The 27616-nt window shown below is 46.8% G+C and overlaps 1 protein-coding gene and 1 non-coding gene across 2 annotated transcripts in view; one reads left to right on the forward strand and one right to left on the reverse strand.

Moving 5' to 3' along the window:
* ASTN2 (astrotactin 2) overlaps positions 1–27616 on the reverse strand; it is a 1029079-nt gene that overhangs the window by 421690 nt on the left and 579773 nt on the right. The window contains exon 11 of the mRNA XM_055579471.1: positions 303–453. Coding sequence (XP_055435446.1) covers positions 303–453 — 151 coding nt within the window. The remainder of the gene's footprint in view (positions 1–302; positions 454–27616) is intronic.
* Positions 18513–18585, forward strand: TRNAG-UCC (transfer RNA glycine (anticodon UCC)). Its single transcript has one exon. It is a non-coding gene; the product is annotated as a tRNA-Gly (tRNA).

Below are 27616 nucleotides of genomic sequence, written 5' to 3' on the forward strand. Positions count from 1 at the left end.
TGGGGTGGGGCAGGGGCAGGGCTGGGGTGTTGGTGAGCCAGAGGCCGGGGGCTCTCAAGGACCGACTGAATAGTGGGCACTAAAGCTCTAATAGCTCATTTCATTCTTCCGACACTTACAGGAGTTACGTGTGATCGGGATCCCACTGTCCAGATGAGGAATCCAAGGACAGCAGCCTGATATACTGAAGGCCACAAAGGCAGGAGCTACGACCTTGACCAGCTGCCCCCTCACAGAAGGGGCCTCCCGCTAGCAGCTTTGGCACCCGGGCCAGCACCATGGTCATGGGCAAGGGCACTCACCACACACCCCGAGGAGTCCACCTGACGGTCAGACACACACTTGAAGTTGCGAGTGCAGCCCCCGTTGTTCCGAGAGCAGTCACGGACGGGCCCGAAGGAGGAGAGCAGGTCGTTGATGGTTTCGAAGTACGTGGACAGCATCGCGTCCTCCCTTGGACAGAAAGGGGACGGTTAAATCCCAGAGACACCTGTATCACTGTGTTAAAACTAAGTTTAACGTGCATTACTTTTGAGATCATTATTCATCGTATTTGTAATCGAGAAAATGATACAAATGCTTACTTAAAAAGAAAATAAGAAGCAAAGAAAAACAAAAAGAAATAAATGCAATGGTTATACTGTCATATGACATGATAGTTATTTAGTTTTGATAAAGTGAAGTCAAGTCACTCAGTCATGTCCGACTCTTTGCGACCCCATGGACTGGGGCCTACTGGGCTCCTCCCATGGGATTTTCCGGGCAAGAGTACTGGAGTGGGTTGCCATTTCCTTCTCCAGAGGATCTTCCCCACCCAGGGATCAAACCCAGGTTTCCTGCATTGCAGGCAGACGCTTTACCGTCTGAGCCACCAGGGAAGTCTAGTTTTGATAAAGAGGGATATATTTGGAACTTTGCACCCTTTATTTCAATAACCCTCATAATTTTTGAAAGTAGATATACGATTCCCATTTTACCAATAAGTGAACTGTGATGTGACTGAAAAAGAAGTGTTATTTACAATAGCCAAGACATGGACGCAGCCTGTTTCCATCAGCAGATGGATGACTGAAGGAGTTGCAGTATGTGTACATGATGGAATGCCACTCGGTCATAAAAAGAGTGAATAATGCCATTTATGGTAACATGGATGGACCTAGAGATTGTCATACCTAGTGAAGTAAGTCAAGCAGAGAAAGACAAATATTACTGAATGATATCACTTGTGGAATCTAAAAAAATAAAAATAAAAATACAAACGAACTTATTCACAAAACAGAAACAAACTCACAGATGTGGAAAATAAACTTATGGTTACCAAAGGGGAGAGCGGGGGTAGGGATAAATTAGGAGTACAAGATTAACAGATACACACTACGACATATAAAATAAATGGCAAGGATTTACTATAGTGTGTAGGGGACTATATTCATTATCATGTATTAATCTATAATGGAAAATAATCTGAAAATATATATATATAACTGAATCACTTTGTGAAACTAACATAATATTGTAAATCAATTATAATTCAATTAAAAAAAGAAGAAAAAGAAAGGTGAAGCGTTTTGCTGATGGCCACCAGCCTGCAATGTGGCAGAATTAAAGTCTGTGCCAAGCTCCATCTGAGTACACAGAGAAAGTTCTTCCCTCTACACAATTCTTAACTTGCATTATACATATGTCTACAGATTCTAGATATCCCCATAGCATCTCTGTAAAATGGGCACGTTCCTAGTATTCCAACTTTGCAGAGATAAATTGAAACTATGGGAGGTGTGGCGCTCACCCCAAATTACACAGCCTATAAACAGGAGAGCCAAGACACAAACACAAAATCTCTGACCCTAGTACCACAGGCCTGTATTTTTCAGACTCTTGCCTACAAATCACACCATCAACACCAGTAGCATCAGCTGTTGTAAAGATGAGAAGACTCCAGGCAAATGCATGAGTGAACCTCCCAAATGAGGTTCACAATAGAATAAGACTAGGTACCATAATCCATGAATCTGCCAAAATTCTATTTGAGAAGAGATAAAAAATGAAAGCTTCTGGATGCTGCTTTCTGGGAAAAGGGCCCCCAAATAAGGAGTATCCTAGCCCTGGCTAGGTGATCTATGGTGCATTCATTAGGGTTAGGGTTCGGGTTAGGAGGAGGTTTTATTTGCAGGCGGTTTTATTAAGGGGTCACTACAGGCAGTAAAAAGAGGCACCATATTCTTCCATGATGTATATCTCATGGAATCCAGAACTAAGAAAGAGGGGACGTGCCAGGGTACGCATGTGTTGTGCGAGGGGGCCAGTGAGCACCTCTAGTGATGTCTCTGGACCACACCCTTCACCCTTTCTCCCAACCTTCCTCTCCTCAGGCTTGGCGCTCCAGGTTTCAGTCTCCTAGCTTCTTCCCTGACTCCAACCTTATCCCCTTCTGTTCCATCTTTCATCCTGACTGCCAGTGAACCTGGTAAATTCCAGCTCTACCTAGCTACCCCATGGATCAATAGGTCTCCATTATTTACAGAAGAAAATCTAAATTAGTTTCATTGGCATTCAACATCCTTCATAATCGGGTTCCTGCCTACCTGTGTGGCTACATTTCACTTTGCCCTCAGAGTCTGCATTCCATAGCCACAGCTTCCTTCTCATTCCCTAAACACACAATCTGAGGCCAGGTTCCCTGCAAACAGATCCTGAAACAGTGCTGCTTACAGGAGGGTTGTCCAGGAGCCCTCTTGGGATACAGGAAGCCAGCAAGGCACGACTGGGCAGGGGGGCGGCTGTCCTGCCATGTGGTTGAGGCCACGTGGGTCTGCAGCCTCAGGTGGTCCTCAGGGGAACTCTGAAGCTGGAGTGCCCTTTAAAGATGCCCTGAAAGGAGCCAAGGGACCCAGGCCTCTGCATCACCACATCACCGGCTGCCACGTGGAAGGGGTGTCCTTGGGAGAGGCAGCTCCTTGTGGCTGAGGTAATGCCAGTGAGAGACAGAGCTGTGAGTTTCAGCCACATTCCAGAGGATGGGCGGGTCAGCCCTGCAGGGCTCTGAGTGCAGGGCGTACCTTTATCTCCCCGAATCCCCGACCATGCCCTTCTGCCTGGGATGCTCAGCTCCAACTTTTCTCCCCCACAGAATCCTAAGAACCCTTGAAACCATTTGAATCCATTCATCTGTTCATTCACCCTTATATTATGTGTTTACTGAGTGCTTCCTACGTACCGGGGAGCATTCTAGGTACTAGGGTTCCAGCAGTGACACTGGACAAAGTCCTCACGTCCAGTGAGCTCACTGTGACCTCCTTTGTGAAGCCTTCTCTACATCCCACAAACAGAATCAATTCCTTTTCACTTTGAGTCCATTGTTTAAATCTATCATTTCATTGATCTTCATCACCAACTCCATAGTTTCCCAAAGAGACTGTAAGCTTCTTGAGTGAAAGGCCCAAGGCTTAGTCATCCCTCTTTATTTATTTATTTTTTAATGTTTTGTTTTATATTGGAGTACAGCTGGACTTCCCTTGTGGCTCAGCTGGTAAAGAATCCGCCTGTAATGTGGGAGACCTGGGTTTGATCTCTCAGTTGGGAAGAGCCCCTGGAGAAGGGAAAGGCTACCCACCCACCCCAGTATTCCAGCCTGGAGAATTCCATGGACTGCAGTCCATGGGGTCGCAGAGAGTCCAGCACAACTGAGTGACATTGAGTCAGTCACAGCTGATTAACGAGGCTGTACAGCTTCACGTGGACAACACAGGGACTCAGGTGTACATATACACTATTCATTCTCTCCGCAAACTACTCCCCAACCCAGGCTGCACATTGTGCTATTTAAAATGGATAACCACCAAGGACCTACTGTATAGCACAACAGCACAGATAACTGATCAATGATATGGAATCATTCCTCTTTAGCCCCCAGCACACACCCTGGTAAGACATTGTGCTAAGTAGGTGTTTTGCAAAAGAAACAAAGAAATTACCAGAAGGCATGGATACAACCACCACCAATCAGTTGTTTTACCAAGATTATGTCCAAACAGGACACTCCCCTGCCTAACCCCAGCTCTGGGTTCCCACCATAAATCCCTCACGCTCAGGCTGCAGTAGAGGGCCAAAGAAGAGAAAGCAAGGAGGAGAGCCACCAGCGTATCTATCACTTCCTAACTTTGTACAGAGTGAGGTCAAGGTGGCAGGCGGATGGAGGGAGGCAAGGAACAGTCCCTGAACTCATGCTCTTGGGAGACTCCCACTTCTGAATCACAGAAAGAGTTGGGAATCCTGGAAAGACGTTAACAGTATTAAAATATTACTATCCTTAGAGGGGGAAGAAGGATGATATGTGAGGGGAGGAGATAAAGACAGAGAGAGACAATTTGAGAAAGTGTGAGAGCAAGGAAAGAGACACACATGCAGAGAATCTGCTAGAAAGAAGGAAGAGAGGCTGAGAGGCGGAAATACAGGCATCCAGAGTGGGATGGGTGCCCAGATGGATGGATGGACTGACAAATGGACAGGTAAACAGAGAGACAGAGAGAGAGAGAGCAACACAGCCAGAGGAGTGCCACGGAGAGAGAGCTTAAGACAGGAAGCTGGAGGCAGCGGGGGTGTGTAAAGAAAGACAAAGCGCAGAGCTAGATTAGGAGAAAGAAACACAGATTCAAAAAGGAGAAGGTATGAAGGCCAGCAGAATAAATGTCCAGGTGTACCGAGATGGAGAGGAGGAGGGGAGGAGAGAAGAGGGAAAGATGGGGAGAGGGGAAGGGGTAGGGGAAGGAGACAGACTCAGGAAGACAGAGAATGAAGGGGAAGAAAAAGACACTGCCTGAGTGGAAAGACCACACACAGAGACATGGAGAGCAGAGACAGAAGGACCAAGAGAAACAAAGGAAGAGACAAGAAAAACCAGCAAAAATTGTCACCTTCCAGTGGAACCTGGCGACAGCTCAGGCTATACAAATAAGGAGGCTGTTAGCTTTTCAAAGGATTGATTCTGCATAAACATCAGTTACACCCGGGGAACATTATTTAAAACACAAAGCCCTGACATAGGGGCTGTTACTGAGCTGAGAACAGCAATCATGTCAGGCTGGGAAAATGAAGTATCTGAAGCACAAGTTACAGAGGGAGCTTGAGCAGACGCTGGCATTTTCCTAAGTCAGGAGCCAACTCCTCATCCCAGATGCTGAGTGCAGGATCTGGGGTCTGTTGGAGCACAGAGCGGCCCCACTAGCAGGGCGTAGAGGGATGGAGCCTTTAGCCCTGGAGGTGGAGGGGGACTGCGGTGACAGGGGCACCTGGGGAGAGTCCCGGCTTTGCCAGGAATCGCCAGCATCATGCACATCACCTCCCTCCACCATCATTTCCTGAGCGCCGTGCTAGGAGCCTGAATGTATGCATTTTACTCCGCCTGTGCAGCCCTAGAAGCCAGCTACTGGGGAGAGGCGGGACTTGTCCCGGGTAACATGGGGGTGAGGCAGTGAGGTCAGGGTCTGCGTGCGCGTCTGCCTGACGTCAGGTCCTGAGCTTTCTCCAGGCCACGGCTCAGCTTGTCCAACTTGCTCTGTGCCCTTGGGCAAGTCAGAGCTCTCCTAACAGCAAAGCTGGTAGAAATCTGTACCCACCCTCTGGGTCTTACAGGAGGAAGAACTGGAAGGGCAGAGACTGAGCCACCCTTGCACACCTCCCAGCGCTGCCTGCTGACCTGTGCACTTGCCACAGTAGCCTCGATCCGTACTGGAATAAAAGGGGAAAACACCAGTGTTTTGGTTTTCTAGAGCAGCCATAGCAAGTACTACAAAACGGGGGACTTAAAACAGCAAAAATGTACGCTGTCATAGTTCTGGAGATTGGGTGTCCAAAATGAAGGTGTCAGCAGAGCCACACTTTCTCTGCAGACTCTAGGGGAGACCCCTTCTTGCCTCTTCATAGCTTCCTTCATAGCTCCTGGCAACCCTTGGCATTCCTTGGCTTGGACCTGCATCACTCTAATCTCTGCCTCCATTGTCACATGGCTCTTCCTCGTGTCTGTGTCTTTTCCTCTCCTCACAATGATACCATCCACTGGATTTAGAGTCTACTCAGGTGGTGCTAGTGGTAAAGAAACTGCCTGCGAAGGCAGGAGACGCAAAAGATGCGGGTTCGACCCCTGGGTTGGGAAGATCCTCTGGAGGAGGGGATGGCAACCCACTCCAGTATTCTGGCTTGGAGAATCCCATGGACAGAGGAGCCTGACGGGCTATATATAGTTCATAGGGTTGCAAAGAGCTGCCCATGAATAAAGTGACTTTGCATGCTGTGAGTGTCCACACTAATCTATTATGACCTTATCTTAATTAAATCTGCAAAGACTCTATCTCCAGAAAAGTTCACATTCTGAGGTTCTGGGTGGACAAGAATTTTGAGGGACACTACTCAACCCACAGCTCACAGCTCAGAGACATGTCTTCAAGCTGAGCAGGACAGCGGGACAGAGCCAAGACTGTAATCCTGGCCTTTGGTCTTAACTCCAGTGCCGCTGACACCATCCAGCCCTCCCAACTCCAGGCTCTGCATGTTACACCGTGGTGTTTACAAAACCCGTGAAAGCTCAGAAAAAGGACCATGGTGAAGCCATTTCTCCTTCATTTGAGAGGAGAAAAGACCAACAATAATTAAGTACCTAACACACCCCAGGCAGAACAGAGGTTGGTAAACTTCTCCATACAGAAATCCACAGTCACCATCTTAGGCTTTACAAGCCATATGGCCTCTGTTCTAACTACTCAGTTCCACTTTTATAGTGCACAATCAGCCATAGAAAATATGTAACGATGATGTGCAAAATGCAATGAATGAGCAGGGCTATGTTTCAACAAAATTGTATTTACAAAAAGACACAGCAGGCTGGACCACCATGTCCTTCCTGTTTCACGTGGGAAAACCTGCAGGTCGGTTGGAGTCAGGGTTTGAACCAAGGTATGTCCAACTCTAGAACCCACATTCCTTCTCCTATATGAAGCTTCTTATGAACCTCACTCTTCTCATCTGTAAAATGGGAACAGCATCTTTCTAGCTCCCAACCATGTGGGACTATTGTGGGAATGATGCAATGAGAGGGTGCACAGGACCATGTTTTCTAAACTCTAAAATCCAATGCAAATCTATTTACTGTTCATTCATTCAAAAAATATTTGAGCACCTACTGTATGCCTGGTACTGAGATGATTACTATTATTATTTTTTGAATTGAATACTTAATTTTATTTATATGTAATGCTGTTACAACTGGTGGCTCAGCAGTAAAAGAATCCTCCTGACACGCAGGAGATGCAGAGATGCAGGTTTGATCCCTGGGTTGGAAGATCCCCTGAGGGGAGGAAATGGCAACTCATTCCAGAGTACTTGCCTGGAGAATCCCATGGACAGAGGAGCATGGTGGGCTACAGTCCATGGGGTCCCAAAGAACTGGACACAACTGAATGACTGAAAAACAACAAAAGCTTTTACAACCCCCTATGTTGTCTTTAATTTTAATTTTTTCAGCATTTTCTCAGATGAATCTTTAAAGTTTGGGAAAGAATAATGAACACCCATACTTTTTGGATTCAACAGTTGTTAGCAATATGACAAATGCATATTATCTATTTATGAAATTACCAGTCTATTAATTTACCTTCTGTGATCTCTATTATTATGCCTTTCCTTTGGTATCACTCTGCCTGTCTTCTGTCACCTATCAATTCCAGCCACTAAGGTGTCTTGAAGCATCTCTCCAGTTCTAACAATCTAATTTTTCTTTTTTTTTCCCCTGATAATACTGGTTTCAAAACAGTCACCCAAGCCCTGCCAGGTTTAGTGAGGCTGCCATCCCCTCCCGAGCGGGTTGTGTGCGTGTGAAGCAGCATTTGGATTCCGCTTGCCTGAGTCAGCTGAGCCCAGCGCAGGGAGAGCATTAGGCAGGGCGGCTGGGAACAGATGGTGACACGGCCCCCTGTTAATAAGCACCAGGACAGGTCTGTGTCACTCAGAGAGAGGTGCGAATGGATGACTCGGGGCCCAGGCAGTGATGAGCCCCCACGGGTGCAGACTAATCCTTCTCTGATGGCAACAGGCGGCCTGTTTCCTGAGCTCCCAGAGAGGGAGGGAGGAGCTGGGGACAGGGCTTGTCAGGAATCAGCTTCCCTCCTCCCCACCCCTCACGCGCCCTGCCTCGGGGTTCAGGAGCAGCTGTGGAGCACAGGCACGAGGCAGGCTTGTCTCCCAGCTTCAGTCACCATGGGAGCCTGGGTGAGTCCCGTAAACCCTGAGCCTCCATTTTCTTATCTGAAAAATGGAGATATTAACACCTGGCTGGCAGAGTTAGCATGGAAAATAAGTTAGACGATATATGCAAAATGTCTTACACACAGAAGGTATCCAATGGCTGGCAGAAAGTAGCATCATCTCATTTCCTGCAAAATTGCAAGGACTGCAACTTGAGAATGTAAGGAGCTCAGTGCAGGAGGGAAAAGGAGGACTTGGGGCCTCATAGTGTCGATTTACTCAAATATTTTTGTTGATGTCTAATTTGGCCCTGGGCTGGCTCCTGGGCAAATACAGCAATAGGTATGACATAGCATGTGCAGGAGAGGAAGAGAAAAACAACCAAAAAAAGTAAACCTTGCAACATAACTGGGGCTTTAGGACTATAAAAGAAGTCATTCCACCCACCCAGACCTTGGTAGTGAGCAGCAAGACAAGGCTTTTTGGAGGAGGTAATATTGCAGCTGAGACAAAAAGGCTGAGCAGAAACTAACCACATGAAGGAGGGTGGCATGAGACAAGGGTGTTCCAGGCAGAGGGAACAGAATATGTGAAGGCCTAGCCTGCAAAATCCCATGGACGGAGGAGCCTGGTGGGCTGCATTCCATGGGGTCGCTGAGGGTCAGACATGACTCAGAGACTTCACTTTCACTTTTCACTTTCATGTATCGGAGAAGGAAATGGCAACCCACTCCAGTGTTCTTGCCTGGAGAATCCCAGAGATGGGTGAGCCTGGTGGGCTGCCGTCTATGGGGTCACACAGAGTCGGACACGACTGAAGTGACTTAGCAGCAGCAGCGGTAGCAGAGGGTATATCCTGGTTGGGGGAACTTCAAACAATGTAGGGAAGTAGAGTATCATGGAGGAGGTGAGATTTAGCAAAGTATGGGACAGCAGAGGCTGCTGGGAGACAAGTTTGTGCGCGCGCCAGGCCTTGGTGGTCCTGCACTTCATCCTGGGAGCTACAGGCATCCACCAGAGGGCTCTAGAATCAGATCCCGCTTTTATTTAGACTGATAACACAGACTGTGATTTAAGGTAAATTATTATGGCAACAACAACAATAATAATAGTTCGTGATTATTGAACACTCATAATATGCCAGGAAATGTTTCCAGCAGGACATGTGGCAGCCTTCTTCATCCTCATGAAAACAGAGTGATGTAAATGATGGGATCATCCTTGCTTCCTAGAAGATGGAGCTAAGTTCCCGTTTTGAGGATTAGGGCTGTTTTGAGACCGGCTGAAGACCACGTTAGGGACAGTGTCAGGACAGCGTCAGGACAGCTGCTGGCACATGGCGATGGCTTTATGAAGATTAGGTGGTACAAGGCTTCTAGGCAGGGGTGGGCTGGTACAGGGAAGCAGATTGGGTTTTTTGAAAGTCAGAGCCTTTGAGCAATGGGAACGCTGTCTCTTGAGGGCTTGCTCCTGCTGGCCACGGCAGGCACGCAACGTGAGCGGGGATGGCCACTTTCTGGGATGGCGGTGGAGGAGTCAGGCTTCCTGGGAAGGGCTGTTTTATCGTGGTGACAGTCACGACAATGGCTGTTCACTAAAAAGCGAGGGGGAGGAGGAAGAGAAAAAGAGATGGACGAGGCCGCCCATCATCTGTATGGTTTGGGGGACAAAGAGAAAATGATTGTGAATATCCATTGCCCATCTGTGAAATGGGGACAATGAAATTCAGCTTACAGGGACATGGTCAGGACTAATGAGACAGAAGATACAGAAGCCCCTCACCACAGTCAGGCTCAAACAGGCGCCTTGAGAAGGGGCTGCTGTATCTTGGCAATGCATTTGTTCATTTCAAAGATGTTTACCCAGCACTTACCACCACAGGGGTTGGAGGGTAGGCCTTCAGAAAATATCAAAACAGAGAGGCTTTGCTCTCCTAGAACTTATAGCTCAGTTAATAGACTGCAAGTCCCTGTCTCTGTACCTGTATATCGCTATTTCTATTGTTGTTCAGTTGCTAAGTCGTGTCCAACTCTTTGTGACACCATGGACAGAAGCACACCAGGCCTCCCTGTTCTTCACTATCTCCTGGAGTTTGCTCAAATTCATGTCCATTCAGTCAGTGATGCTGACTAAACATCTCATACTCTGCCACCCTCTTCTCCTTTTGCCTTCAATCTTTCCCATCAGGAAAAGCATCAGGGTCTTTTCCAATGAGTTGGCTCTTTGCATCAGGGGATCCAAGTATTATAGCTTCAGCTTCAGCATCAGTCTTTCCAATGAATATTCAGGGTTGATTTCCTTTGGGATTCACTGGTTTAATTTTCTTGAAGTCCAAGGGACTATGAAGAGTCTTCTCCAGCATTGCGATTCAAAAGTGTCAATTCTTTGGTGCTCAGCTTTCTTTATGGTACAATTCTCAAATCCATACGTGACTGCTAGAAAAATCATAGCTTGACTATACAGACCTTTGCCAGCAAAATGATGTCTTCACTTTTTAATATGCTGTCTAGGTTGTCTATTTGGAAAATCCTGAAAGAGATGGGAATACTAGACCACCTGACCTGCCTCTTGAGAAATCTGTATGCAGGTCAGGAAGCAACACTTAGAACTGGACATGGAACAAAGGACTGGTTCCAAATAGGAAAAGGAGTACATCAAGGCTGTATATTGTCACCCTGCTTTTTTAACTTATATGCAGAGTACATCATGAGAAATGCTGGGCTGGAAGAAGCACAAGCTGGAATCAAGATTGCCAGGAGAAATATCAAGAACCTCAGATATGCAGATGACACCACCCTTATGGCAGAAAGTGAAGAGGAACTAAAGAGCCTCTTGATGAAAGTGAAAGAGGAGAGTGAAAAAGTTGGCTTAAAGCTCAACATTCAGAAAACAAAGATCATGGCAGCTGGTCCCATTACTTCATGGCAAATAGATGGGGAAACAGTGGAAACAGTAGCTGACTTTATTTTTCTGGGCTCCAAAATCACTGCAGATGGTGATTGCAGCCATGAAATGAAAAGACACTTACTCCTTGGAAGAAAGTTATGACCAACCTAGATAGCATATTCAAAAGCAGAGATATTACTTTGCCAACAGAGGTCCGTCTAGTCAAGGCTATGGTTTTTCCAGTGGTCATGTATGGATGTGAGAATTGGACTGTGAAGAAGGCTGAGCGCCAAAGAATTGATGCCTTTGAACTGTGGTGTTGGAGAAGACTCTTGAGAGTCCCTTGGACTGCAAGGAGATCCAACCAGTCCATCCTAAAGGAGACCAGTCCTGGGTGTTCATTGGAAGGACTGAGGCTGAGGCTAAAACTCCAATACTTTGGCCACCTCATGCAAAGAGTTGACTCATTGGAAAAGACCCTGATACTGGGAGGGATTGGGGGCAGGAGGAGAAGGGGACGACAGAGGATGAGATGGCTGGATGGCATCACTGACTCGATGCACATGAGTTTGGGTGAACCCCGGGAGTTGGTGATGGACAGGGAGGCCTGGTGTGCTGCGATTCATGGGGTCGCAAAGAGTCGGACACAACTGAGAGACTGAACTGAACTGAACTAGGTTTGTCATAGTTTTTCCCTCAAGGAGCAAGAGTCATTAAATTTTATGGCTGCAGTCACCGTCCTCAGTGATTTTGGAGCCCAAGAAAATAAAGTCTGTCACTGTTTCCACTGTTTCCCCATCTATTTGCCATGAAGTGATAGGATTGGATTCAATGATCTTAGTTTTTTGAATGTTGAGTTTTAAGCCAGATTTTCCACTCTCCTGTTTCACCTTCATCAAGATGCACTCCTCACTTTCTGCCATTGGAGTGGTATCATCTGCATATCTGAAGTTGTTGATATTTCTCCCAACAATCTTGATTCCAACTTATGATTTGTCCAGCCCAGCATTTCACATGATGTACTCTGCATATAGGTTAAATAAACAAGGTGACAATATATAGCCTTGTCATGTGAGCTCAGTCATGTCTGACTCTTTGTGACCCCATGGACTGTAGCCTGTCAGGCTCCTCTGTCCCTGGGGATTCTACAGGCAAGAATACTGGAGTGGGTTGGCATGCCCTCCTCCAGGGGATCTTCCCAACCCAGGTATCCCGCAATCGTAGTCAGTTTCTTTACCATCTGAGCCACAAGAGAAGCCCACAGCCTCGTCATACTCCTTTCCCAATTTTTAGTCAGTCCGTTGTTCCATGTCCAGTTCTAACTGTTGCTTCTTGACCTACATACAGATTTTTCAAGATTCAGGTCAGGTGGTCTGGTATTCCCATCTCTTTTAGAATTTTCCACAGTTTATTATGATTTACAAAGTCAAAGGCTTTCACGTAGTCAATGAAGCAGAAGTAGCAACTCCATGGACTGTAGCCCACCAGGCTCCTCTGTCCATGGAATTCTCCAGGGAAGAATTCTCCAGGCAAGAATACTGGAATGGGTAGCCATTCTCTTCTCCAGGGGATCTTCCCGATCCAGGGATTAAACTCGGGTCTCCTGCACTGTAGGCAGATTCTTTGCTGTCTGAGCCACCAGGGAGATCCAACTATATCTATAACTACATTCATATCTGTGTCTATATCATAATTAAAAATTACAATAGATGCAAAAAAATATATAGGATACTATGAGACCATACAGCAGACGGGTTCATTTAACCCAGGGAGTTGGGGGTGGGAGTTGGGTGTCTGGGGAAGCAGATGTCCCTGGAGAGTGTCTGCCCCTGAAGCGACAGCAGCCAGCAGCCTGGAGAAATTCTGTCATCCCTGGGCTTTCCCCCAGGGATCCAGGATAATGTGTGATTCCCCCAGCCCACCCCCCTCCAACACACACACTGACTTCAGAATCCATCTGATCTCTGAGGCGATCCTTCTTTGCCAAAAAGCCAGCACCTCCTCCCTGTACTTGAGCTGACCCGCTCAGTCTTAGAAAGCCTCCTCCTCATTCAGCCTCACTCCCATTCTCCCACCCCTTGCAAATGCCGTCATTATATTCAAAAGAAACCAAAAAGGTTCAGTGACAATGCTGAAGCTCGATCTCAGAGGGAAGCTCACTGAGGTGGGCTCCAGAGGAGGCAGGGAGCTGTGTTCTCCTGAAACCCTGTTGCCTGGAGATGGGGCGGTGCGGGGGGCGGGGGGTGGGGACGGGATTCTGGTGACCAGAGATGGAAGAGGGGCTTGCCTGAGAGGGGCCGGGGAAAGCCTCCCATTAGAGAATAAACGGGCTGTGGGTCTAGCTCAGCCTTGTACTGCTGTGTGCCCCCAAGCTACCTTCTACCCTCTCTGGGGCTCTGCTTCACATTTATACAATGATAGGATGAGCACTAAGGGTCACTCCAGCTCACATTTCTGGTAACCTTATGTGACCTTCCAAGGAGAGGGTGGAAATGTAAGGATGGGGGAGGGAGGTGAGAGAATAGCTATGGTTTCCACTGTGTGGATGTAGCCAGTATTTCCCTTGTTTTGTATCAAAGGAAATTAAGGGACTTATACAGCCAGCATGGAAATTAGAAATAATTGTAACTGTGCTACCGGGAAGAAGCCCTGGGCTGACGCCCAGATCCTGCCACTTATCAGCTGAGAAACAGCACCTCCTCTCCGAGCCTCAGTTTCCCCATGAACAGATCACGGATAACAACCCCTAACTCTTGGGTTATATGAGGATGGCAGGAGGGAACAGAAGCGCCACGAAGGGAGGGTCTCAGTCATGCTCCCTGCAGTCCAGTGCCTGCAACACGGTACAGATGCCCACCCTGATTTTTATTGGACAGATGAATGAACGAGCGAATGAATGGACGTAAATGTAGCTAAACCACTTCACAGATACACTCACTTTATTTTTGCAATTCTCACTAACAAAAGCCTGCTTTTCAGGCTGAAACCCTGAAAGTTACTCAAGCTGGGAAAACTAGCGTTCTTAACCCAACCTATAAGTCTTTTGTCAGTCTAGAGAAGCATATGGGCCATCTTCGAATAATGTTTTTAAACGCATAAGATCAAATGCAAAAAGCATAACATAAGAAGCCATTTATCACAACACTTTTTAAAAAAGCTAACAGGCATATAATAATATATACGCTTCTTTATTGACACATTAAATAAAAAGATCTAGTAAAAGATGTAATAACAACTGCAAATGGGAAGCAGTGAAGAGAATAACTATATTTTACGACATTTGGAACAAATGAAACAACAAACGAAGGATGATATAAAACTACGTGATTTCTATTGGCAAAAAAGTCACAGGTGCTATTAACACACCCAAGTCTGCAATAGAAGGAAATGCCAAATTTCAGTAAGAAGTCGGTGAGAGTGAAAATGTATTATTAGGGAATTTCAAACCAGCAAAGACTCCGGGTTGAGAGCCTCAGTCTGGACTTTGAGAGAGAAAGCTTCTCTGAGTATCTGTCCGTCTGTGAATATAACCAAAAGCTTGGGTGCAGATAAGAAGAGACAGGAAATTAAGATTCAGCTGTGATCACACCAAAATCATCCCTTCCTGGAGGGGCATATGTGGTGTGGGGAGAGGTGGACAGACGCTGGTTTTAGAAAAGGAAAAAATTTTAAACTCTTAAGGGTATGTGCTCACCAACCCCCCACAAACCTCCCTCTCTGAACTTCGGTTTTCTTCTCTGTAAATGCATCATCATGATGTTGGGTAACAGAGGACAAGATGGTTGGATGACATCATCAACTCAATGGACATGAGTTTGAGCAAACTCTGGGAGATAGTGAAAGACAAAGAAGCCTGGCATGATACAGTCCATGGGATTGCAAAGAGCTGGACATGACTTAGCGACTGACCAACGACAACAATGTTCCCTCAGTGCCTGGGAGACTGTGTGAAATGAACGGGGCAATACACTCTGCGCAGAGATGCAAGCACTACCCCTCAACACCCCGCTTCTATACTTCCCCGGGTGAGACAAGGCTTTTGCAGTCACTCACACTTAGAGCTGCTGAGAGCACCGTAGCAGGGTGCATGGTCCCATCCCTGAGCACCTACTAGGTACCAGGCCATCTGCTAGATAGTCAGCACTCAGAGGGGCCCAGATAAAGCCCTGCCCTCAAGAAGTTCATAGCTGCGGCCAAAGGCAACACGATTTATAAAGCTGAGTGAATGCCTACAATACAGATGCATAAAACTGCATGAGATCCCCAAGAGGGGATTCAAGCAATGAATTCTTCCTGGGCTGGTAGGGGAAGGATTCTTGGAGGAGGCAGCAATATGCTGACTCTTGAAGGAAGAGGGAGAGACAAGGATGAGGGTGAGGGGGAGGAAAGGCAGAAGAAATGAGAAGGCAGACAGGTGTCAGAGGACAGAATAATCAGAGCAGCTAAAATATGCAAGAGAGAAGCTTTGGGGAAATAGGCAGCAAGCCCACTGGTAAAGGTGAGGGGTGGGTAGGACAAGAGGAGTCAGCGCTCAGCAGGCTCTGCTGTGTGTATGCCGTCGCTAATTTGTGTCTGACACTTTGGGGACCCCATGAACTGTAGCCATTACTTTGCCAACAAAGGTCCATCTAGACAAGGCTATGGTTTTTCCAATAGTCATGTATGGATGTGAAAGCTGGACTATAAAGAAAGCTGAGCACCAAAGAATTGATGCTTTTGAACTGTGCTATTGGAGAACACTTTTGAAAGTCCCTTGGACTACAAGGAGATCCAACCAGTCTATACTAGGGGAGATGAGTCCTGAGTGTTCATTGGAAGGACTGATGGTTGAAGCTGAAACGTCAATACTTTGGCCTCCTAATGAGAGGAGCTGACTTATTTGAAAAGACCCTGATGCTGGGAAAGATTGAAGGTGGGAGGAAAAGGGGACGACAGAGGATGAGATGGCTGGATGGCATCACCGACTCAATGGACATGAGTTTGGGTAAACTCCTGGAGTTGGTGATAGTCAGGGAGGCCTGGTGTGCTGTGGTTCATGGAGTCGCAAAGAGTCGGACATGACTGAGTGACTGAACTGAACTGGATGGTACCCCACCATGCTCCTCTGTCCATGGAATTTCCCAGGCAAGAATACTGGAGTGGGTTGCCATTTCCTTCTCCAAGGTATCATTCCCACCTAGGGATTGAACCTGAATCTCCTGCATTGGCAGGCGGATTCTTTACTACTGAGCCACCGGGGAAGCCCATGTGTATATTATAGACCATCTCAAATTTAATCCCATAAGGCAGGTCTTACGACCCCATTCGAAAGATGAGACAACTAGGACTCGAACTGTGCTCCAAAGTGCATATTCTCCCCACAGCGTGGCACCAATGTCACTCACTAACACTGTGCTCCCTGAAATTCCACCCAAGTCGGAATCAGGGAACAAAATGCTTTAGGAACAGGCCTTTGGTGATTGGGGGTGTTGTTTCCCCAATCCTCACCCCTTTTCCTTGCCTTGTACATTCCATCTCCTCCTCTGATCCTGGCAGTTCCAGCCACCAGTCTGCAGGGCTCCCTGGGTGATGCTGAACACAGGGAGTATGGGGAGATAACAGTGACTCCAGCCTGCTCTGCAGACAGCTGCCAACCAGCAGCCAGGCTGAGCTGGGCTCTGGGGCTTCTCTCCTACCTGCCCCAAGCCCACAGTGCCAGGGCCTCTGCTTCTGGCTGCTGGCTGAGCCTCTGCCACAAGTTGGCACGTGGTTCCTTGGGCCAGCTCAGGGGTGGGAGTGAATGAGCCCCTGCCTCCCTTCCAAGGACCCAGCCAGTAGCTGTAGTGGATCTTAGAGCCTAAGACTCACCAACTTATTGCTTTGATATGGGGAGAAGCTTCTGGAAAGTGTTTGGAGGAATAGGGGCAGGCAGCAACTTTCTTTCCCAACCTCAAGAACTTCTCCTTAGCCAGGGCAGGTTAGACACTCTGCGGACAATTGTCTTTGAAGATTCTTTTCTCTTTCATCCAAACCAAATTAAGCACATTCTCCACGGCCTCACTGAATACTGAGTATGTGTCATTTTTACTAATCATAGAGTGATAACCAAGACACTGAATTCTCTACCTGCATTATCTCATGCAAGTATGTGTTAACTGCTCAGTCATGTCTAACTCTTTGCGACTGCATGGTCTATAACCCACCAGGCTCCTGTGTCCGTGGAATCCTCCAGGCAAGAACACTGGAGTGGGTTGCCACGCCCTTTTCCAGGGGATCCTCCTGACTCAGAGATCAAACCTGGGTCTCCTGCATTGCAGGCAGATTCTTTACCGTCTGAATTGCCAGGGAAGCCTATCTCATGTAGTATTCATAGCAATTCTGCAAGAGAAGGCTGTGCAAATCTATTGTACAGAAACCGAGATTAACAGGGGTACAGAGATTCAACTTCAACTCATTCCATGAGCTAAGTGTCTATGGCCCATCTTCTTTGAGAGTGACACAGTAGAAAGCCCAGGACTTGCTTTGAGAAGGATACGGTGGATGTTTGAGCAGAAAAAGTAGGAGGAAGGAAAGGAGAGATTGAGGAGAGAGGGGAAGGGAGGAGAAGAGCCAAGTTTTATGTTTCCCACTAGACTGTGAGTTTCTAAAGGCAGGGATCTCTGTAGCTCCATGCCTAATACAATGGCATTTAATAGAGGGTGACACATACTGAATAAGTCCTGAATATTCATTGGAAGGACTGATGCTGAAGCTGAAACTCCAATACTTTGGCCACCTGATGCGAAGAACTGACTCATTTGAAAAGATCCTGATGCTGGGAAAGATTGAAGGCAGGAGGAGAGGGGGACGACAGAGGATGAGATGGTTGGATGGCATCACTGACCCAATGGACATGAGTTTGAGTAAGCTCAGGGAGTTGGTGATGGACAGGGAAGCCGGGCAGGCTGCAGTCCATGGGGTTGCAAAGAGTCAGACATGACTGAGCGACTGAACTGAACTGACACATACTTACTGAATATTTAAATAAATGGATAGATGTATAAACCAACATGAGCAAACTCACTGAGGAATTAATGAGAGAATGAATGTCGTTGAGCCAATTTCCTGGTAAATTGTTCCTTAAATGAATCTGAGTTTTCAAGAGAGCTGAAGGCCCCATCTTCTTGATGGCTCCTCTTGTGAGATTAAAGTAACACAGTTTGGGGAGGAAATGAGAAGACAGAAATGAAGACCAATGAGAAACCCTCTGCCCGCTAAGACCCCATGATATGTGCTGTTGTTCCATGGGTATAAATTTTCAGTTATGCCACATGACTAAGTTCTAGAGATCCATTGTACTACACAGCACCTGTCATTAACAAGAAGCAGCTGTGCAATTAAGACATTTGTTAACAAGGTAGATCTCTGGGACTTCCCTGGTGGTCCAGTGGCTAAGATTCTGTACTTCCAATGCAGAGGACCCAGGTTTAATCCCTGGTCAGGGAACTAGATCCCATAAACCACAATGGAGATTAAAGATCCTGCCACAACTAAGACCCAGCACAGCCAAGAAAATAAACATTTTAAAAAGGATGGCAGACCTCTGGTTAAAGTATGCTTACTACAAACTGGTCAACCAACAAACCAACCAAAGGTCAGGAGGAAATTTTTGGAGGTGATGGATATGTTTATTATCTTTAATGGAGTGATGGTTTCTTGAGTATATCTATATGTGGAAACTCATCAAGTTGTATACATTAAAGAGGTGTTTTTGTTTTTGTTTTCACATCAATCATACTTTGATACCGGTGTTAATCACTAAAACAGAAAGATTCCTCGTAATCCCGAGCCACTGAAAAGGTCGTGGTGTCCCCAGACCTCACGTTCACAAGAGCAGCCTCCAGCCCTTATATTCCTTGGCACACCTGTCCTAGGTGGCTTCCAGGATGAGCCCTCATGCCTTGATCGCCTCCTGACCATAGATGGTCACAGCTCTGTGCCCTCTGGGCCTCTGGATATGGTGGTTCCATGTGGCATGACAAAGACAGGGAGGAACTTATTAAAGTCCCAGTAAGTGAATGGGCTCAGCCCTTTGGGAAATATGAGATCACAGGGGCACCCTGAGAACTAGACAATCCTAGCAAGTCCCTTAAAGCTTCCTGACTACAGTGGCCAAGAGGTGAAAAAGCACTGGACTTCACCTTCACTTTCACTTTCGTGCATTGGAGGAGGAAATGGCAACCCACTCCAGTGTTCTTGCCTGGAGAATCCCAGGGATGGGGAAGCCTGGTGGGCTGCCGTCTATGGGGTCGCACAGAGTCGGACACGACTGAAGCGACTTAGCAGCAGCAGCTCATTGTACCTTTTAGAATCCACATATAAGTGACAATCATACAGAAGAAGAGACAAACCCACAGATACAGAGAACACACACGTGGTTACTAGTAGCAGTGGGGATAATACAGTGTTGGGGGAGTGGGAGGCACAGACTACTGGGGGTCAGATAGGCCCAAGGGCATATTATACAACATGGGGAATACAGCCAACATTTTGTAATAACTGTAAATGGAAAGTAACCTTTTAAAATTGTATAAAAATAAATTTTCAAATTAAAAAAAGCAAAAATAATAGTAATAATAAACACACACACACTAAGAATCTGGAGACTTAGATTCCCAGTTGGTTCTGTTGCATTCTGACTCTGATCATGGAAAGCTCCTTCCACTCTTTGGGTCTCAGTTTCCCCCTCTGTGAAGAGAGGGCTGGACTTAACGCTCCTTCAGAAGTCACTCGAGCACCCTGAGGAAGAGGGCTGGGGGCTCCCAGGTGCCCTGTGTTTCAGCAGAGCTGGGGGGATGTTTCCTGATTCTCTAGGCTGGTGGAGGGGCTCCTGCCACCTAAGAACCAGGGCTGGAAGGTTTCCCAGGAGAAGTCCAGGAGGCACAGGTCTCCCGCCCACAGCTCAGCAGGGCCCACCCCTGCCCTGCCCTCATCCCTCCCCCAGGCCACATGGCTGAGCCCCACTGTGTACCACCTGGCTGGTGGAGCTGGGAGAGACGACCCTTGTCTTCAAAGACCTCTCATTTCCGTGGAGAGCCCCTACAAACACACTGGGAAAGAACTCACGGCAGAACTGCCAAATCAGCATCAGCAAGCACAGGGTTGCTGTTCTAACGGTTCCTTGCCTGTAGGTAGCGCTGTAGCATTCACAGGCTGATGTCACACACACCACCTTACTGGACCATCACAGTGGCCCTCGCTTTGCTGTTTTCATTTAACAGCTCCTGTGAGACAGAAGGCCCTGCTTAAAATCAGATCCCTCCATTTCTGGGCAGTATCCATGGCTTGTAGGGTTCAGGGAGGGCTTCCTGGAGGAGAGAGGTTTTGAGCTGAGCCTTGAGTGTGGCTGGAGGTGGAAGAGTTTGTATCCAGGGTAATGTGTGCGGGCAGTGGAGGAGACCATATGCCCATCAAGGGAAAGGAAGCCTGGAGAATGCAATTCTATCCCATAATGTAGGGAAATCTATCTTATAACATAGCTGCAGGGGGGAGATGACATTCTGAGCATTGCTGGGACAAAGGAACAAAAGGAATGTGGAAAGAGAACAATTTGAGCATCAGAAAGAACTCGGGATGCCAGTGAGAAAACTGAGCTGGAGTCCCAGCTCTGCCTGGAAGCTTCGTTGTGTGACCTCAAGAGAATCAGCTGGCCTCCCTGAGCTCGTCTTCCTTACTGATCAGATGGAGATGATAGCACCTCCCTCTCAGGACAGAGATGAAAACAAAATGAGATAAACCACCTACAGCACCGCAGGCTTCCCAGCACCAACGTGAGTCCAGCTACTGTGAAGTCCCTCTTACCGTCTTTCTTAGCACCAGGGGGCCTGCTGTCCCTGGCATGGTGGTTAGAAGGTTAGAAGAAAATCCCATTTTTCAAGAGACTTCAGCTTCTGTAGAACGCAACGCACTTCCACCAGCCTACAAACAATGACTTTATGAAATGTAAATTCCAGGTAACAAAAGCCTGTGTCCAGTCTATCGGCTACTTATCAAAAAATATAGTAGTGGATAGTGAGTGATGGTAATTAAACACTAGTTAATTCAGTTACTGGAAAGAACTATTGCTACTTTGAAGCATCAAGGTTATCTGTGGCACCGTTTAATGAATGGGGTTTTTATGTGGTGGAAATCACTAGGTAATTGCCTGCTGATCATCCGTAATTACAAGACTGTTAGCTATGCAAAGCCTGAAATGACGATTTCTAATGTCTTTAGGATCAATAAAACAAGCAACCATCTATCTGTTCACCCATCCATCCGTCCGTCCATCCATTTCATCTACCCTCCATTACAAAGATACTTGGTGAGCACGGGCTATACTCTCTCCTGTGATTTGAACAGTCAGAAGTATAGATAAGACGCAGTCATGGTCTGTTATTATTGTTGTTAGTTGCTAAGTCATATTCGATTCTTTTGCAACCCATGGACTGTAGCCCGCCAGACTGCTCTGTCCATGGGATTTTCCAGGCAAGAACACTGGAGTGGGCTGCCATTTCCTCCTCCAGAGGATCTTCTCAATCCAGGGATTGAATCTGTGTCTCTTGCATTGGCAGGCCGATTTTTTAACCACTGAGCCACCTGGGAAGTCCCCAAGTCATGTTCTGCTGCTGCTGCTGCTAAGTCGCTTCAGTCGTGTCTGACTCTGTGAGACCCCATAGATGGCAGCCCACCGGGCTCCCCATCCCTGGGATTCTCCAGGCAAGAACACTGGAGTGGGTTGCCATTTCCTTCTCCAATGCATGAAAGGGAAAAGTGAAAGTGAAGTCGCTCAGTCGTGTCCAACTCTTAGCAACCCCACGGACTGCAGCCCACCAGGCTCTTCCATCCATGGGATTTGCCAGGCAAGAGTACTGGAGTGGGGTGCCGTTCTCCGAGTCATGTTCTACTGCCCTCCAAAAAGATAGCAATCTTGAAGAACCGAGACGACAGGGCAAAAAGGTCTATGGGAAGTTGGAAGGGGAGGAGAAGCCAGAAGGGGAAGTCAGTTTGGGATGAGAGGAGTGTATGGAAGTTGGGTGTGTAGATGAAGAGAGACTTACACCTTTTCTTATTTTTGGAATTTTGAATTGTGCGCATGTATATACTTACTCAAAAAATAAATAGACCTTTTATTTAAAAAATAAGTGAGAACTGGAAAAAGAAAGGGAGGGGGGGAGAAGAGGAAGAGGAAGAGAAAAAATGGCCTGAAAATAGGTCATTAGAATTGAACTTGCACCACAAGTCACAAGGTTAAATTGCAATTGGTTTCAAAGAAAATGGGGTTGAAGAAATGAAAACTTTAAATGCCAACTATTCTTCCGAATGAATCTGACATGGATATGAGTTTGAGCAAACTCCAGGAGTTAGTGGAGGACAAAGGAGGCTGGCGTGCTACAGTCCATGGGGTCACAAAGAGTCATACGACTTAGAGACTAAAGAGCAACAATTCTCCTGAAGATCACCTATGTCTTAACTTACATTTGCTTGACAAGAAGGTAGTGGTTCGCTTCAGTTGTGTCCGACTCTGTGCGACCCCATAGACAGTAGCCCACCAGGCTCCCCTGTCCCTGGGATTCTCCAGGCAAGAACACTGGAGTGGGTTGCCATTTCCTTCTCCAATGCATGAAAGGGAAAAGTGAAAGTGAAGTCGCTCAGTCGTGTCCGACTCCTAGCAACCCCATGGACTGCAACCTACCAGGCTCCTCCGCCCATGGGATTTTCCAGGCAAGAGTACTGGAGTGGGGTGCCATTGCCTTCTCCCCAGTCAAATTGGCAGCTATTTTTGTCAAATGGTAATCCTCAGTGCTGGCAAGGGCAAAGTGAAATGATTCTCTCCCTATTCTACTTGTGTTGCTTTGAAGTGAAGTGAAGTGAAGTCGCTCAGTCGTGTCCAACTCTTTGTGACCCCATAGACTGCTGCCCACCAGGCTCCTCCGTCCATGGGATTCTCCAGGCAAGAATACTGGCATGGGTTGCCATTTCCTTCTCCAGGGGATCTTCCCGACCCAGGGATCGAACCCAGGTCTCCTGCATTGCAGGCCAACATTTATGGAAGGCAATTTGGCAAAATCTATCAAAACTTCTGAAGTGTTCACACAGCTTGACTTAGTGATTATCGTAGTGCATTGTAAAGGAAAAAAGAACACCCAGGTAAGAAAGATGTTCAAAAATGTTCATCATAGTGTCATCAATAATGGGGTTAAAAGTGAGAATGATCAAAATATCCAACAGTGACAGTTTGATCCATTCATACAATAAGATATAAGGGGAAAAGGTAAAACTATAATTTCTAGTTTATAGTTAGTGTATGGGAACACTTTCTAACATTAGTTTCCCCCAAATCAAGAAAACATCACATATAAACAAATGCACATGCACATATGACAGAAAAAAAAATAAAAGACTTCAATGAAGGACTGCCACTTCACTGGTTGGGATATGTGCTGGCAGGGGTGATGCGGGACAGCCCTTAGATGTGATTGTACAATAACTGTGTGCCCTTCCGCACTCCCTTAGCTTTGAGGAATACACATCACTCTCCCCATACACACATACACCGTGGAGAGAGCCTGTAGACTTATCCGTCAAAGTGCTTTGCATTCCTCTGGCCTACAGGTGAGTGAAGGAACTGATAACCCAGCCAAGCAGAGGCTCACACCAAGGAATCTGAATCTCAGGCACACGAAGCTTGAGGATGTGGAAATCCACTGCTTACAAACTACCCACAATCATGCACATTTGGAAGTTCTTCAAGGTGCCCTGATATGGCCGGTCTAGTTGGGTTTACTCACTGTTGTGACAAGCAATGGCCTGCCTTTCTAGTTTCTGGACGGGGGGATGATGTAAATAGAGCTGTATCTCTAAATAGTTAAGGAACACTTAAGTTCAGAACTTCTAGGTTTGATTGAGTGCGTCTCGAGTTCTGCCAACAGAAGATTCAGATGAAGATTCAGGGGTTTTGGAGAAGGGTGCTGAAAGAGGATACTGAGTTGTAGACAATGGTGACCAGGAGGGTTGTCTGTCTTGCACCTTTTGAGAGAGACCAGCAGTGGGCAGAGGGAAGGGAGAAGAGGTCTCCATCATGGCCCGTCTCCATCTGGAAGAGCACAGAGCAAGGAGGAGGGGAGGAGGACAAGCAGAGAAAGTACCTTGAGGCCCGTGCTAATAGAGTTACTTGTAAAGTGAATCTCACAGTCAGCCAGGCAGACTTTATCTGCCCAGGGCCTGAGCTTGGGGACCTAGGAGGCCATGATGCACAGAGGAAACTCCTGAGCCTGGAGCACAGGAGAGGAAGTTCCAGTCCTCTGCTCTGCTGCTCACGTGAGAGAACTTGGACAGTCACTTTCATTTCCCTGAGCCTCAGGATAATTTGCTTATTCATCTGGCAGCATATTCCCTCATTCATCCATTCACTCAGCAAATATCTGTTGAATGTCTACTATCATGTACTGGCAGTTTAGACATATGCAGGAAAATGGGTTCTTTATGTCAAAAGAATGGGAAGGCTCTGGGTGGTACTCTTCATGGATAATGGGGGAGCTGTGGGCTTCTCTTTCCTGGGTTTATCCTCTTGTCTCTACTTCTTAAGGATCTGGGTGGACATACAACCGGAGGCAGCAAGGAGCCACAGACATGCTGTCAGAGAGATGCACAGCACAGGGGAAGATGCAATTACCGCCCACGGGCCTGCACTGCCTGTTTTATTCTAGACAAGGCCACTGCTTGGCCTGCTGGGCTGAGCGGAGAGAAAAGAAAGAGTGTGGGGGAGGAAGCAGGTGGAGACCGTGCTCACCGGCGAGTCCCATGGACCGTGAAACAATCAAGTGCAGAGAGTGCACAGACTGATGCAGGAACTGACTTCCGCAAACTGTGTTTTCTTTTTTGGTGGAGGAAAGACTTTGCTCTTTTAGAAATATGTAAAGATATATAATGAGTATCTATTATATTGGAATTGGTCTACGTGTAGCAAAGACGTGGTGTATACAAAAAAGAGATCCTTCCCTCATGGTATTTATATTCTACTAGGGAGAAAACTGCAAACAGTTAAAAAAGGATTAAAGAGTTAAATGGCCGAAGTGTTAGTTACTGTAACAGAAGGGGGCTAGGGAGCGCTGGGGTGTGCTGGTTTACTAAGATGCTAGAAAAGGCTTGTGGAGTCATGGAGATAATCAATAGGGTAAAGAATGCAGAGTGAGGTAGAGCACGTGGGTTAGAGCAAGTTCTCAAGAAACTACTGCTGTTGCTGTTATTGTCAATTATGTTCTAAATTCTTTCTCTGACTGTGGGACAGTGATGTCTATTTCATAAGATTGCTGAAAAGGTTAAATTTTGAAATACATAAAAATAAATTTACATGATGAATTCAACAGAGGATTATCGGGAGCCAGCCATGTTTCAGGCGAGACTGGCATAAACGTAAATGCACAGGATAAAGTCAGAGTGGTAAGCGAAGGAAGGAAAAGAAGGCCGGGGTTGAGATAAAGATTCCTAGGGGGAGTGACAGGACCTCTAAGTCTTGAGGAGATGACCTTTGAACAGAAGCAGGATGAAAAAGTGCTGGAGAGAACAGGGCTGGGGAAAGCATGTCACAGGGGGAGGAAACAGTGGGAGCAGAGGTACAGAGGCAGCCGTGGAGGTGGCCCTGCGAGACAGCCAGGATGGAGGGGCAACCCAGACGTCCATCAACAGATGAGTGCATAAAGAAAATGTGGTGCACGTATACAGTGGAATATTACTCAGCCATAAAAGAACCTATCTGAGTCAGTGGTAGTGAGGCAGATGGACCTAGAGCCTGCTATACCAAGTGAAGTAACTCAGAGAGAAAAAAAATACTGTATATTAACTCGTATATATGAACCTAGAGAAATGGTGCCATGAACCTATTTTCAGGGAAAGAATAGAGACACAGATGTAGGGAATGGACTGGTGGACACAGACGGGGCAAGGGGAGGGTGGGACAGATGGAGAAAGGAGCGTTGACATATATACAGTATCTTGTGTGAAGTAGATAGCCGGTGGGAAGCTGCTATTATACATAAAGCCGGAAGTCCAGCCTCACACTCTGTGATGACCTGGAGGAGTGGGATAGGCGTGGGAAGGGAGGCTTAAGAGGGAGGAGATACATGTATAATCATGGCTGATTCGAGCTGTTGTACAGCAGAAACCAACACAACACTGTAAAGCAATTTTCCTCCAATTAAAAAATAAATAAAAAAAAGAAGAGGAAGAAGCAGGGCCAGTGGGTGGTGGAGGTGAGAGTGGGGGTTTGGGGTTGAATTATGGATATGCAGCAAAGGTTCTGCTGCTGCTAAGTCGCTTCAGTCGTGTCTGACTCTGTGCGACTCCGTAGATGGCAGCCTACCAGGCTCTGCCGTCCCTGGGATTCTCCAGGCAAGAACACTGGAGTGGGGTGCCATTTCCTTCTCCAATGCATGAAAGTGAAAAGTGAAAGTGAAGTCGCTCAGTCGTGTCCGACTCTTCGCGACCCCATGGACTGCAGCCTACCAGGCTCCTCTGTCCATGGGATTTTCCAGGCAAGAGTGGAGTGGGTGTTAAACAGGAGTATGGGGATATGATTTATAACTTAAAAGCTGCTATATGGTGCGGCCAAAAAAATTTTTTTTAATAAATAAATAAAGGGGGGGACTTCCTTGGTGGTCCATTGGTTAAGAATCCATGTTTTCTAATGCAGGGGGTGTGGGTTCGATCCCAGGTCAGGCAAGTAAGAGCCCACAGGACACACAGCATAGTCACAAATAAATAAATTAATTAAAAGGAAAAAAAAATAACTACACAGAGTTGTCAGAGTTATGTTTTTTCTTTTAATTTATTATTATTTTTTACTATGCTGTGGCATATGCAAAGGATGCGACACATTCAAAAATCAACATATTAATTACACTCCTATTATGTGTAGGCTGCTAGACATAACAGCATAGGTAGAGACAGCCACCATTCCTTGTCCTCAGAGACTTTCTGATGATTTCACTGGCACCGTGCAGATATTTAATAAATTATCACTTGATACGAACTAATACATAATACATTACACCATACTATGGTATATGGATAACACGGTATTCATATTGTTATCTTTCTTGCCCCCAAAATGACAGAGTTAAAATTCACCAGCAGCTGATTTTCAGAAGGGAGCAGCAAAAGGGAAAAAAAGAAGAAACAAACGAGAAGGTGGAAATAAGCAAGAAGGAGCAGGGGCGTGCCATTCCTCACCACTGAAGCTCTGCACATGTGCCTATAACCTTCCTCTCATTTGACGGGTGGGCTCCCCTATTTCCATCCCAGGGCACAGCTCACTCTTCACCTTCCAGAACCCAGACGCTCCCCCTCCGCCGTGCCACTTGGGCTGAATTGCTGTCCACCCTATCCACCCTCCAGGGTCCCAGATCCATCTCTGCCGAGGCATCTCATGGGACACACGAGTATGATGTTTGCTCACGACATTCATTCTTCTCATTTACTCATATAGCCTCAGAGATGA

Source organism: Bubalus kerabau, chromosome 4 (assembly GCF_029407905.1).
Source record: "Bubalus kerabau isolate K-KA32 ecotype Philippines breed swamp buffalo chromosome 4, PCC_UOA_SB_1v2, whole genome shotgun sequence".
Classification (NCBI taxonomy): Eukaryota; Metazoa; Chordata; class Mammalia; order Artiodactyla; family Bovidae; genus Bubalus; species Bubalus kerabau.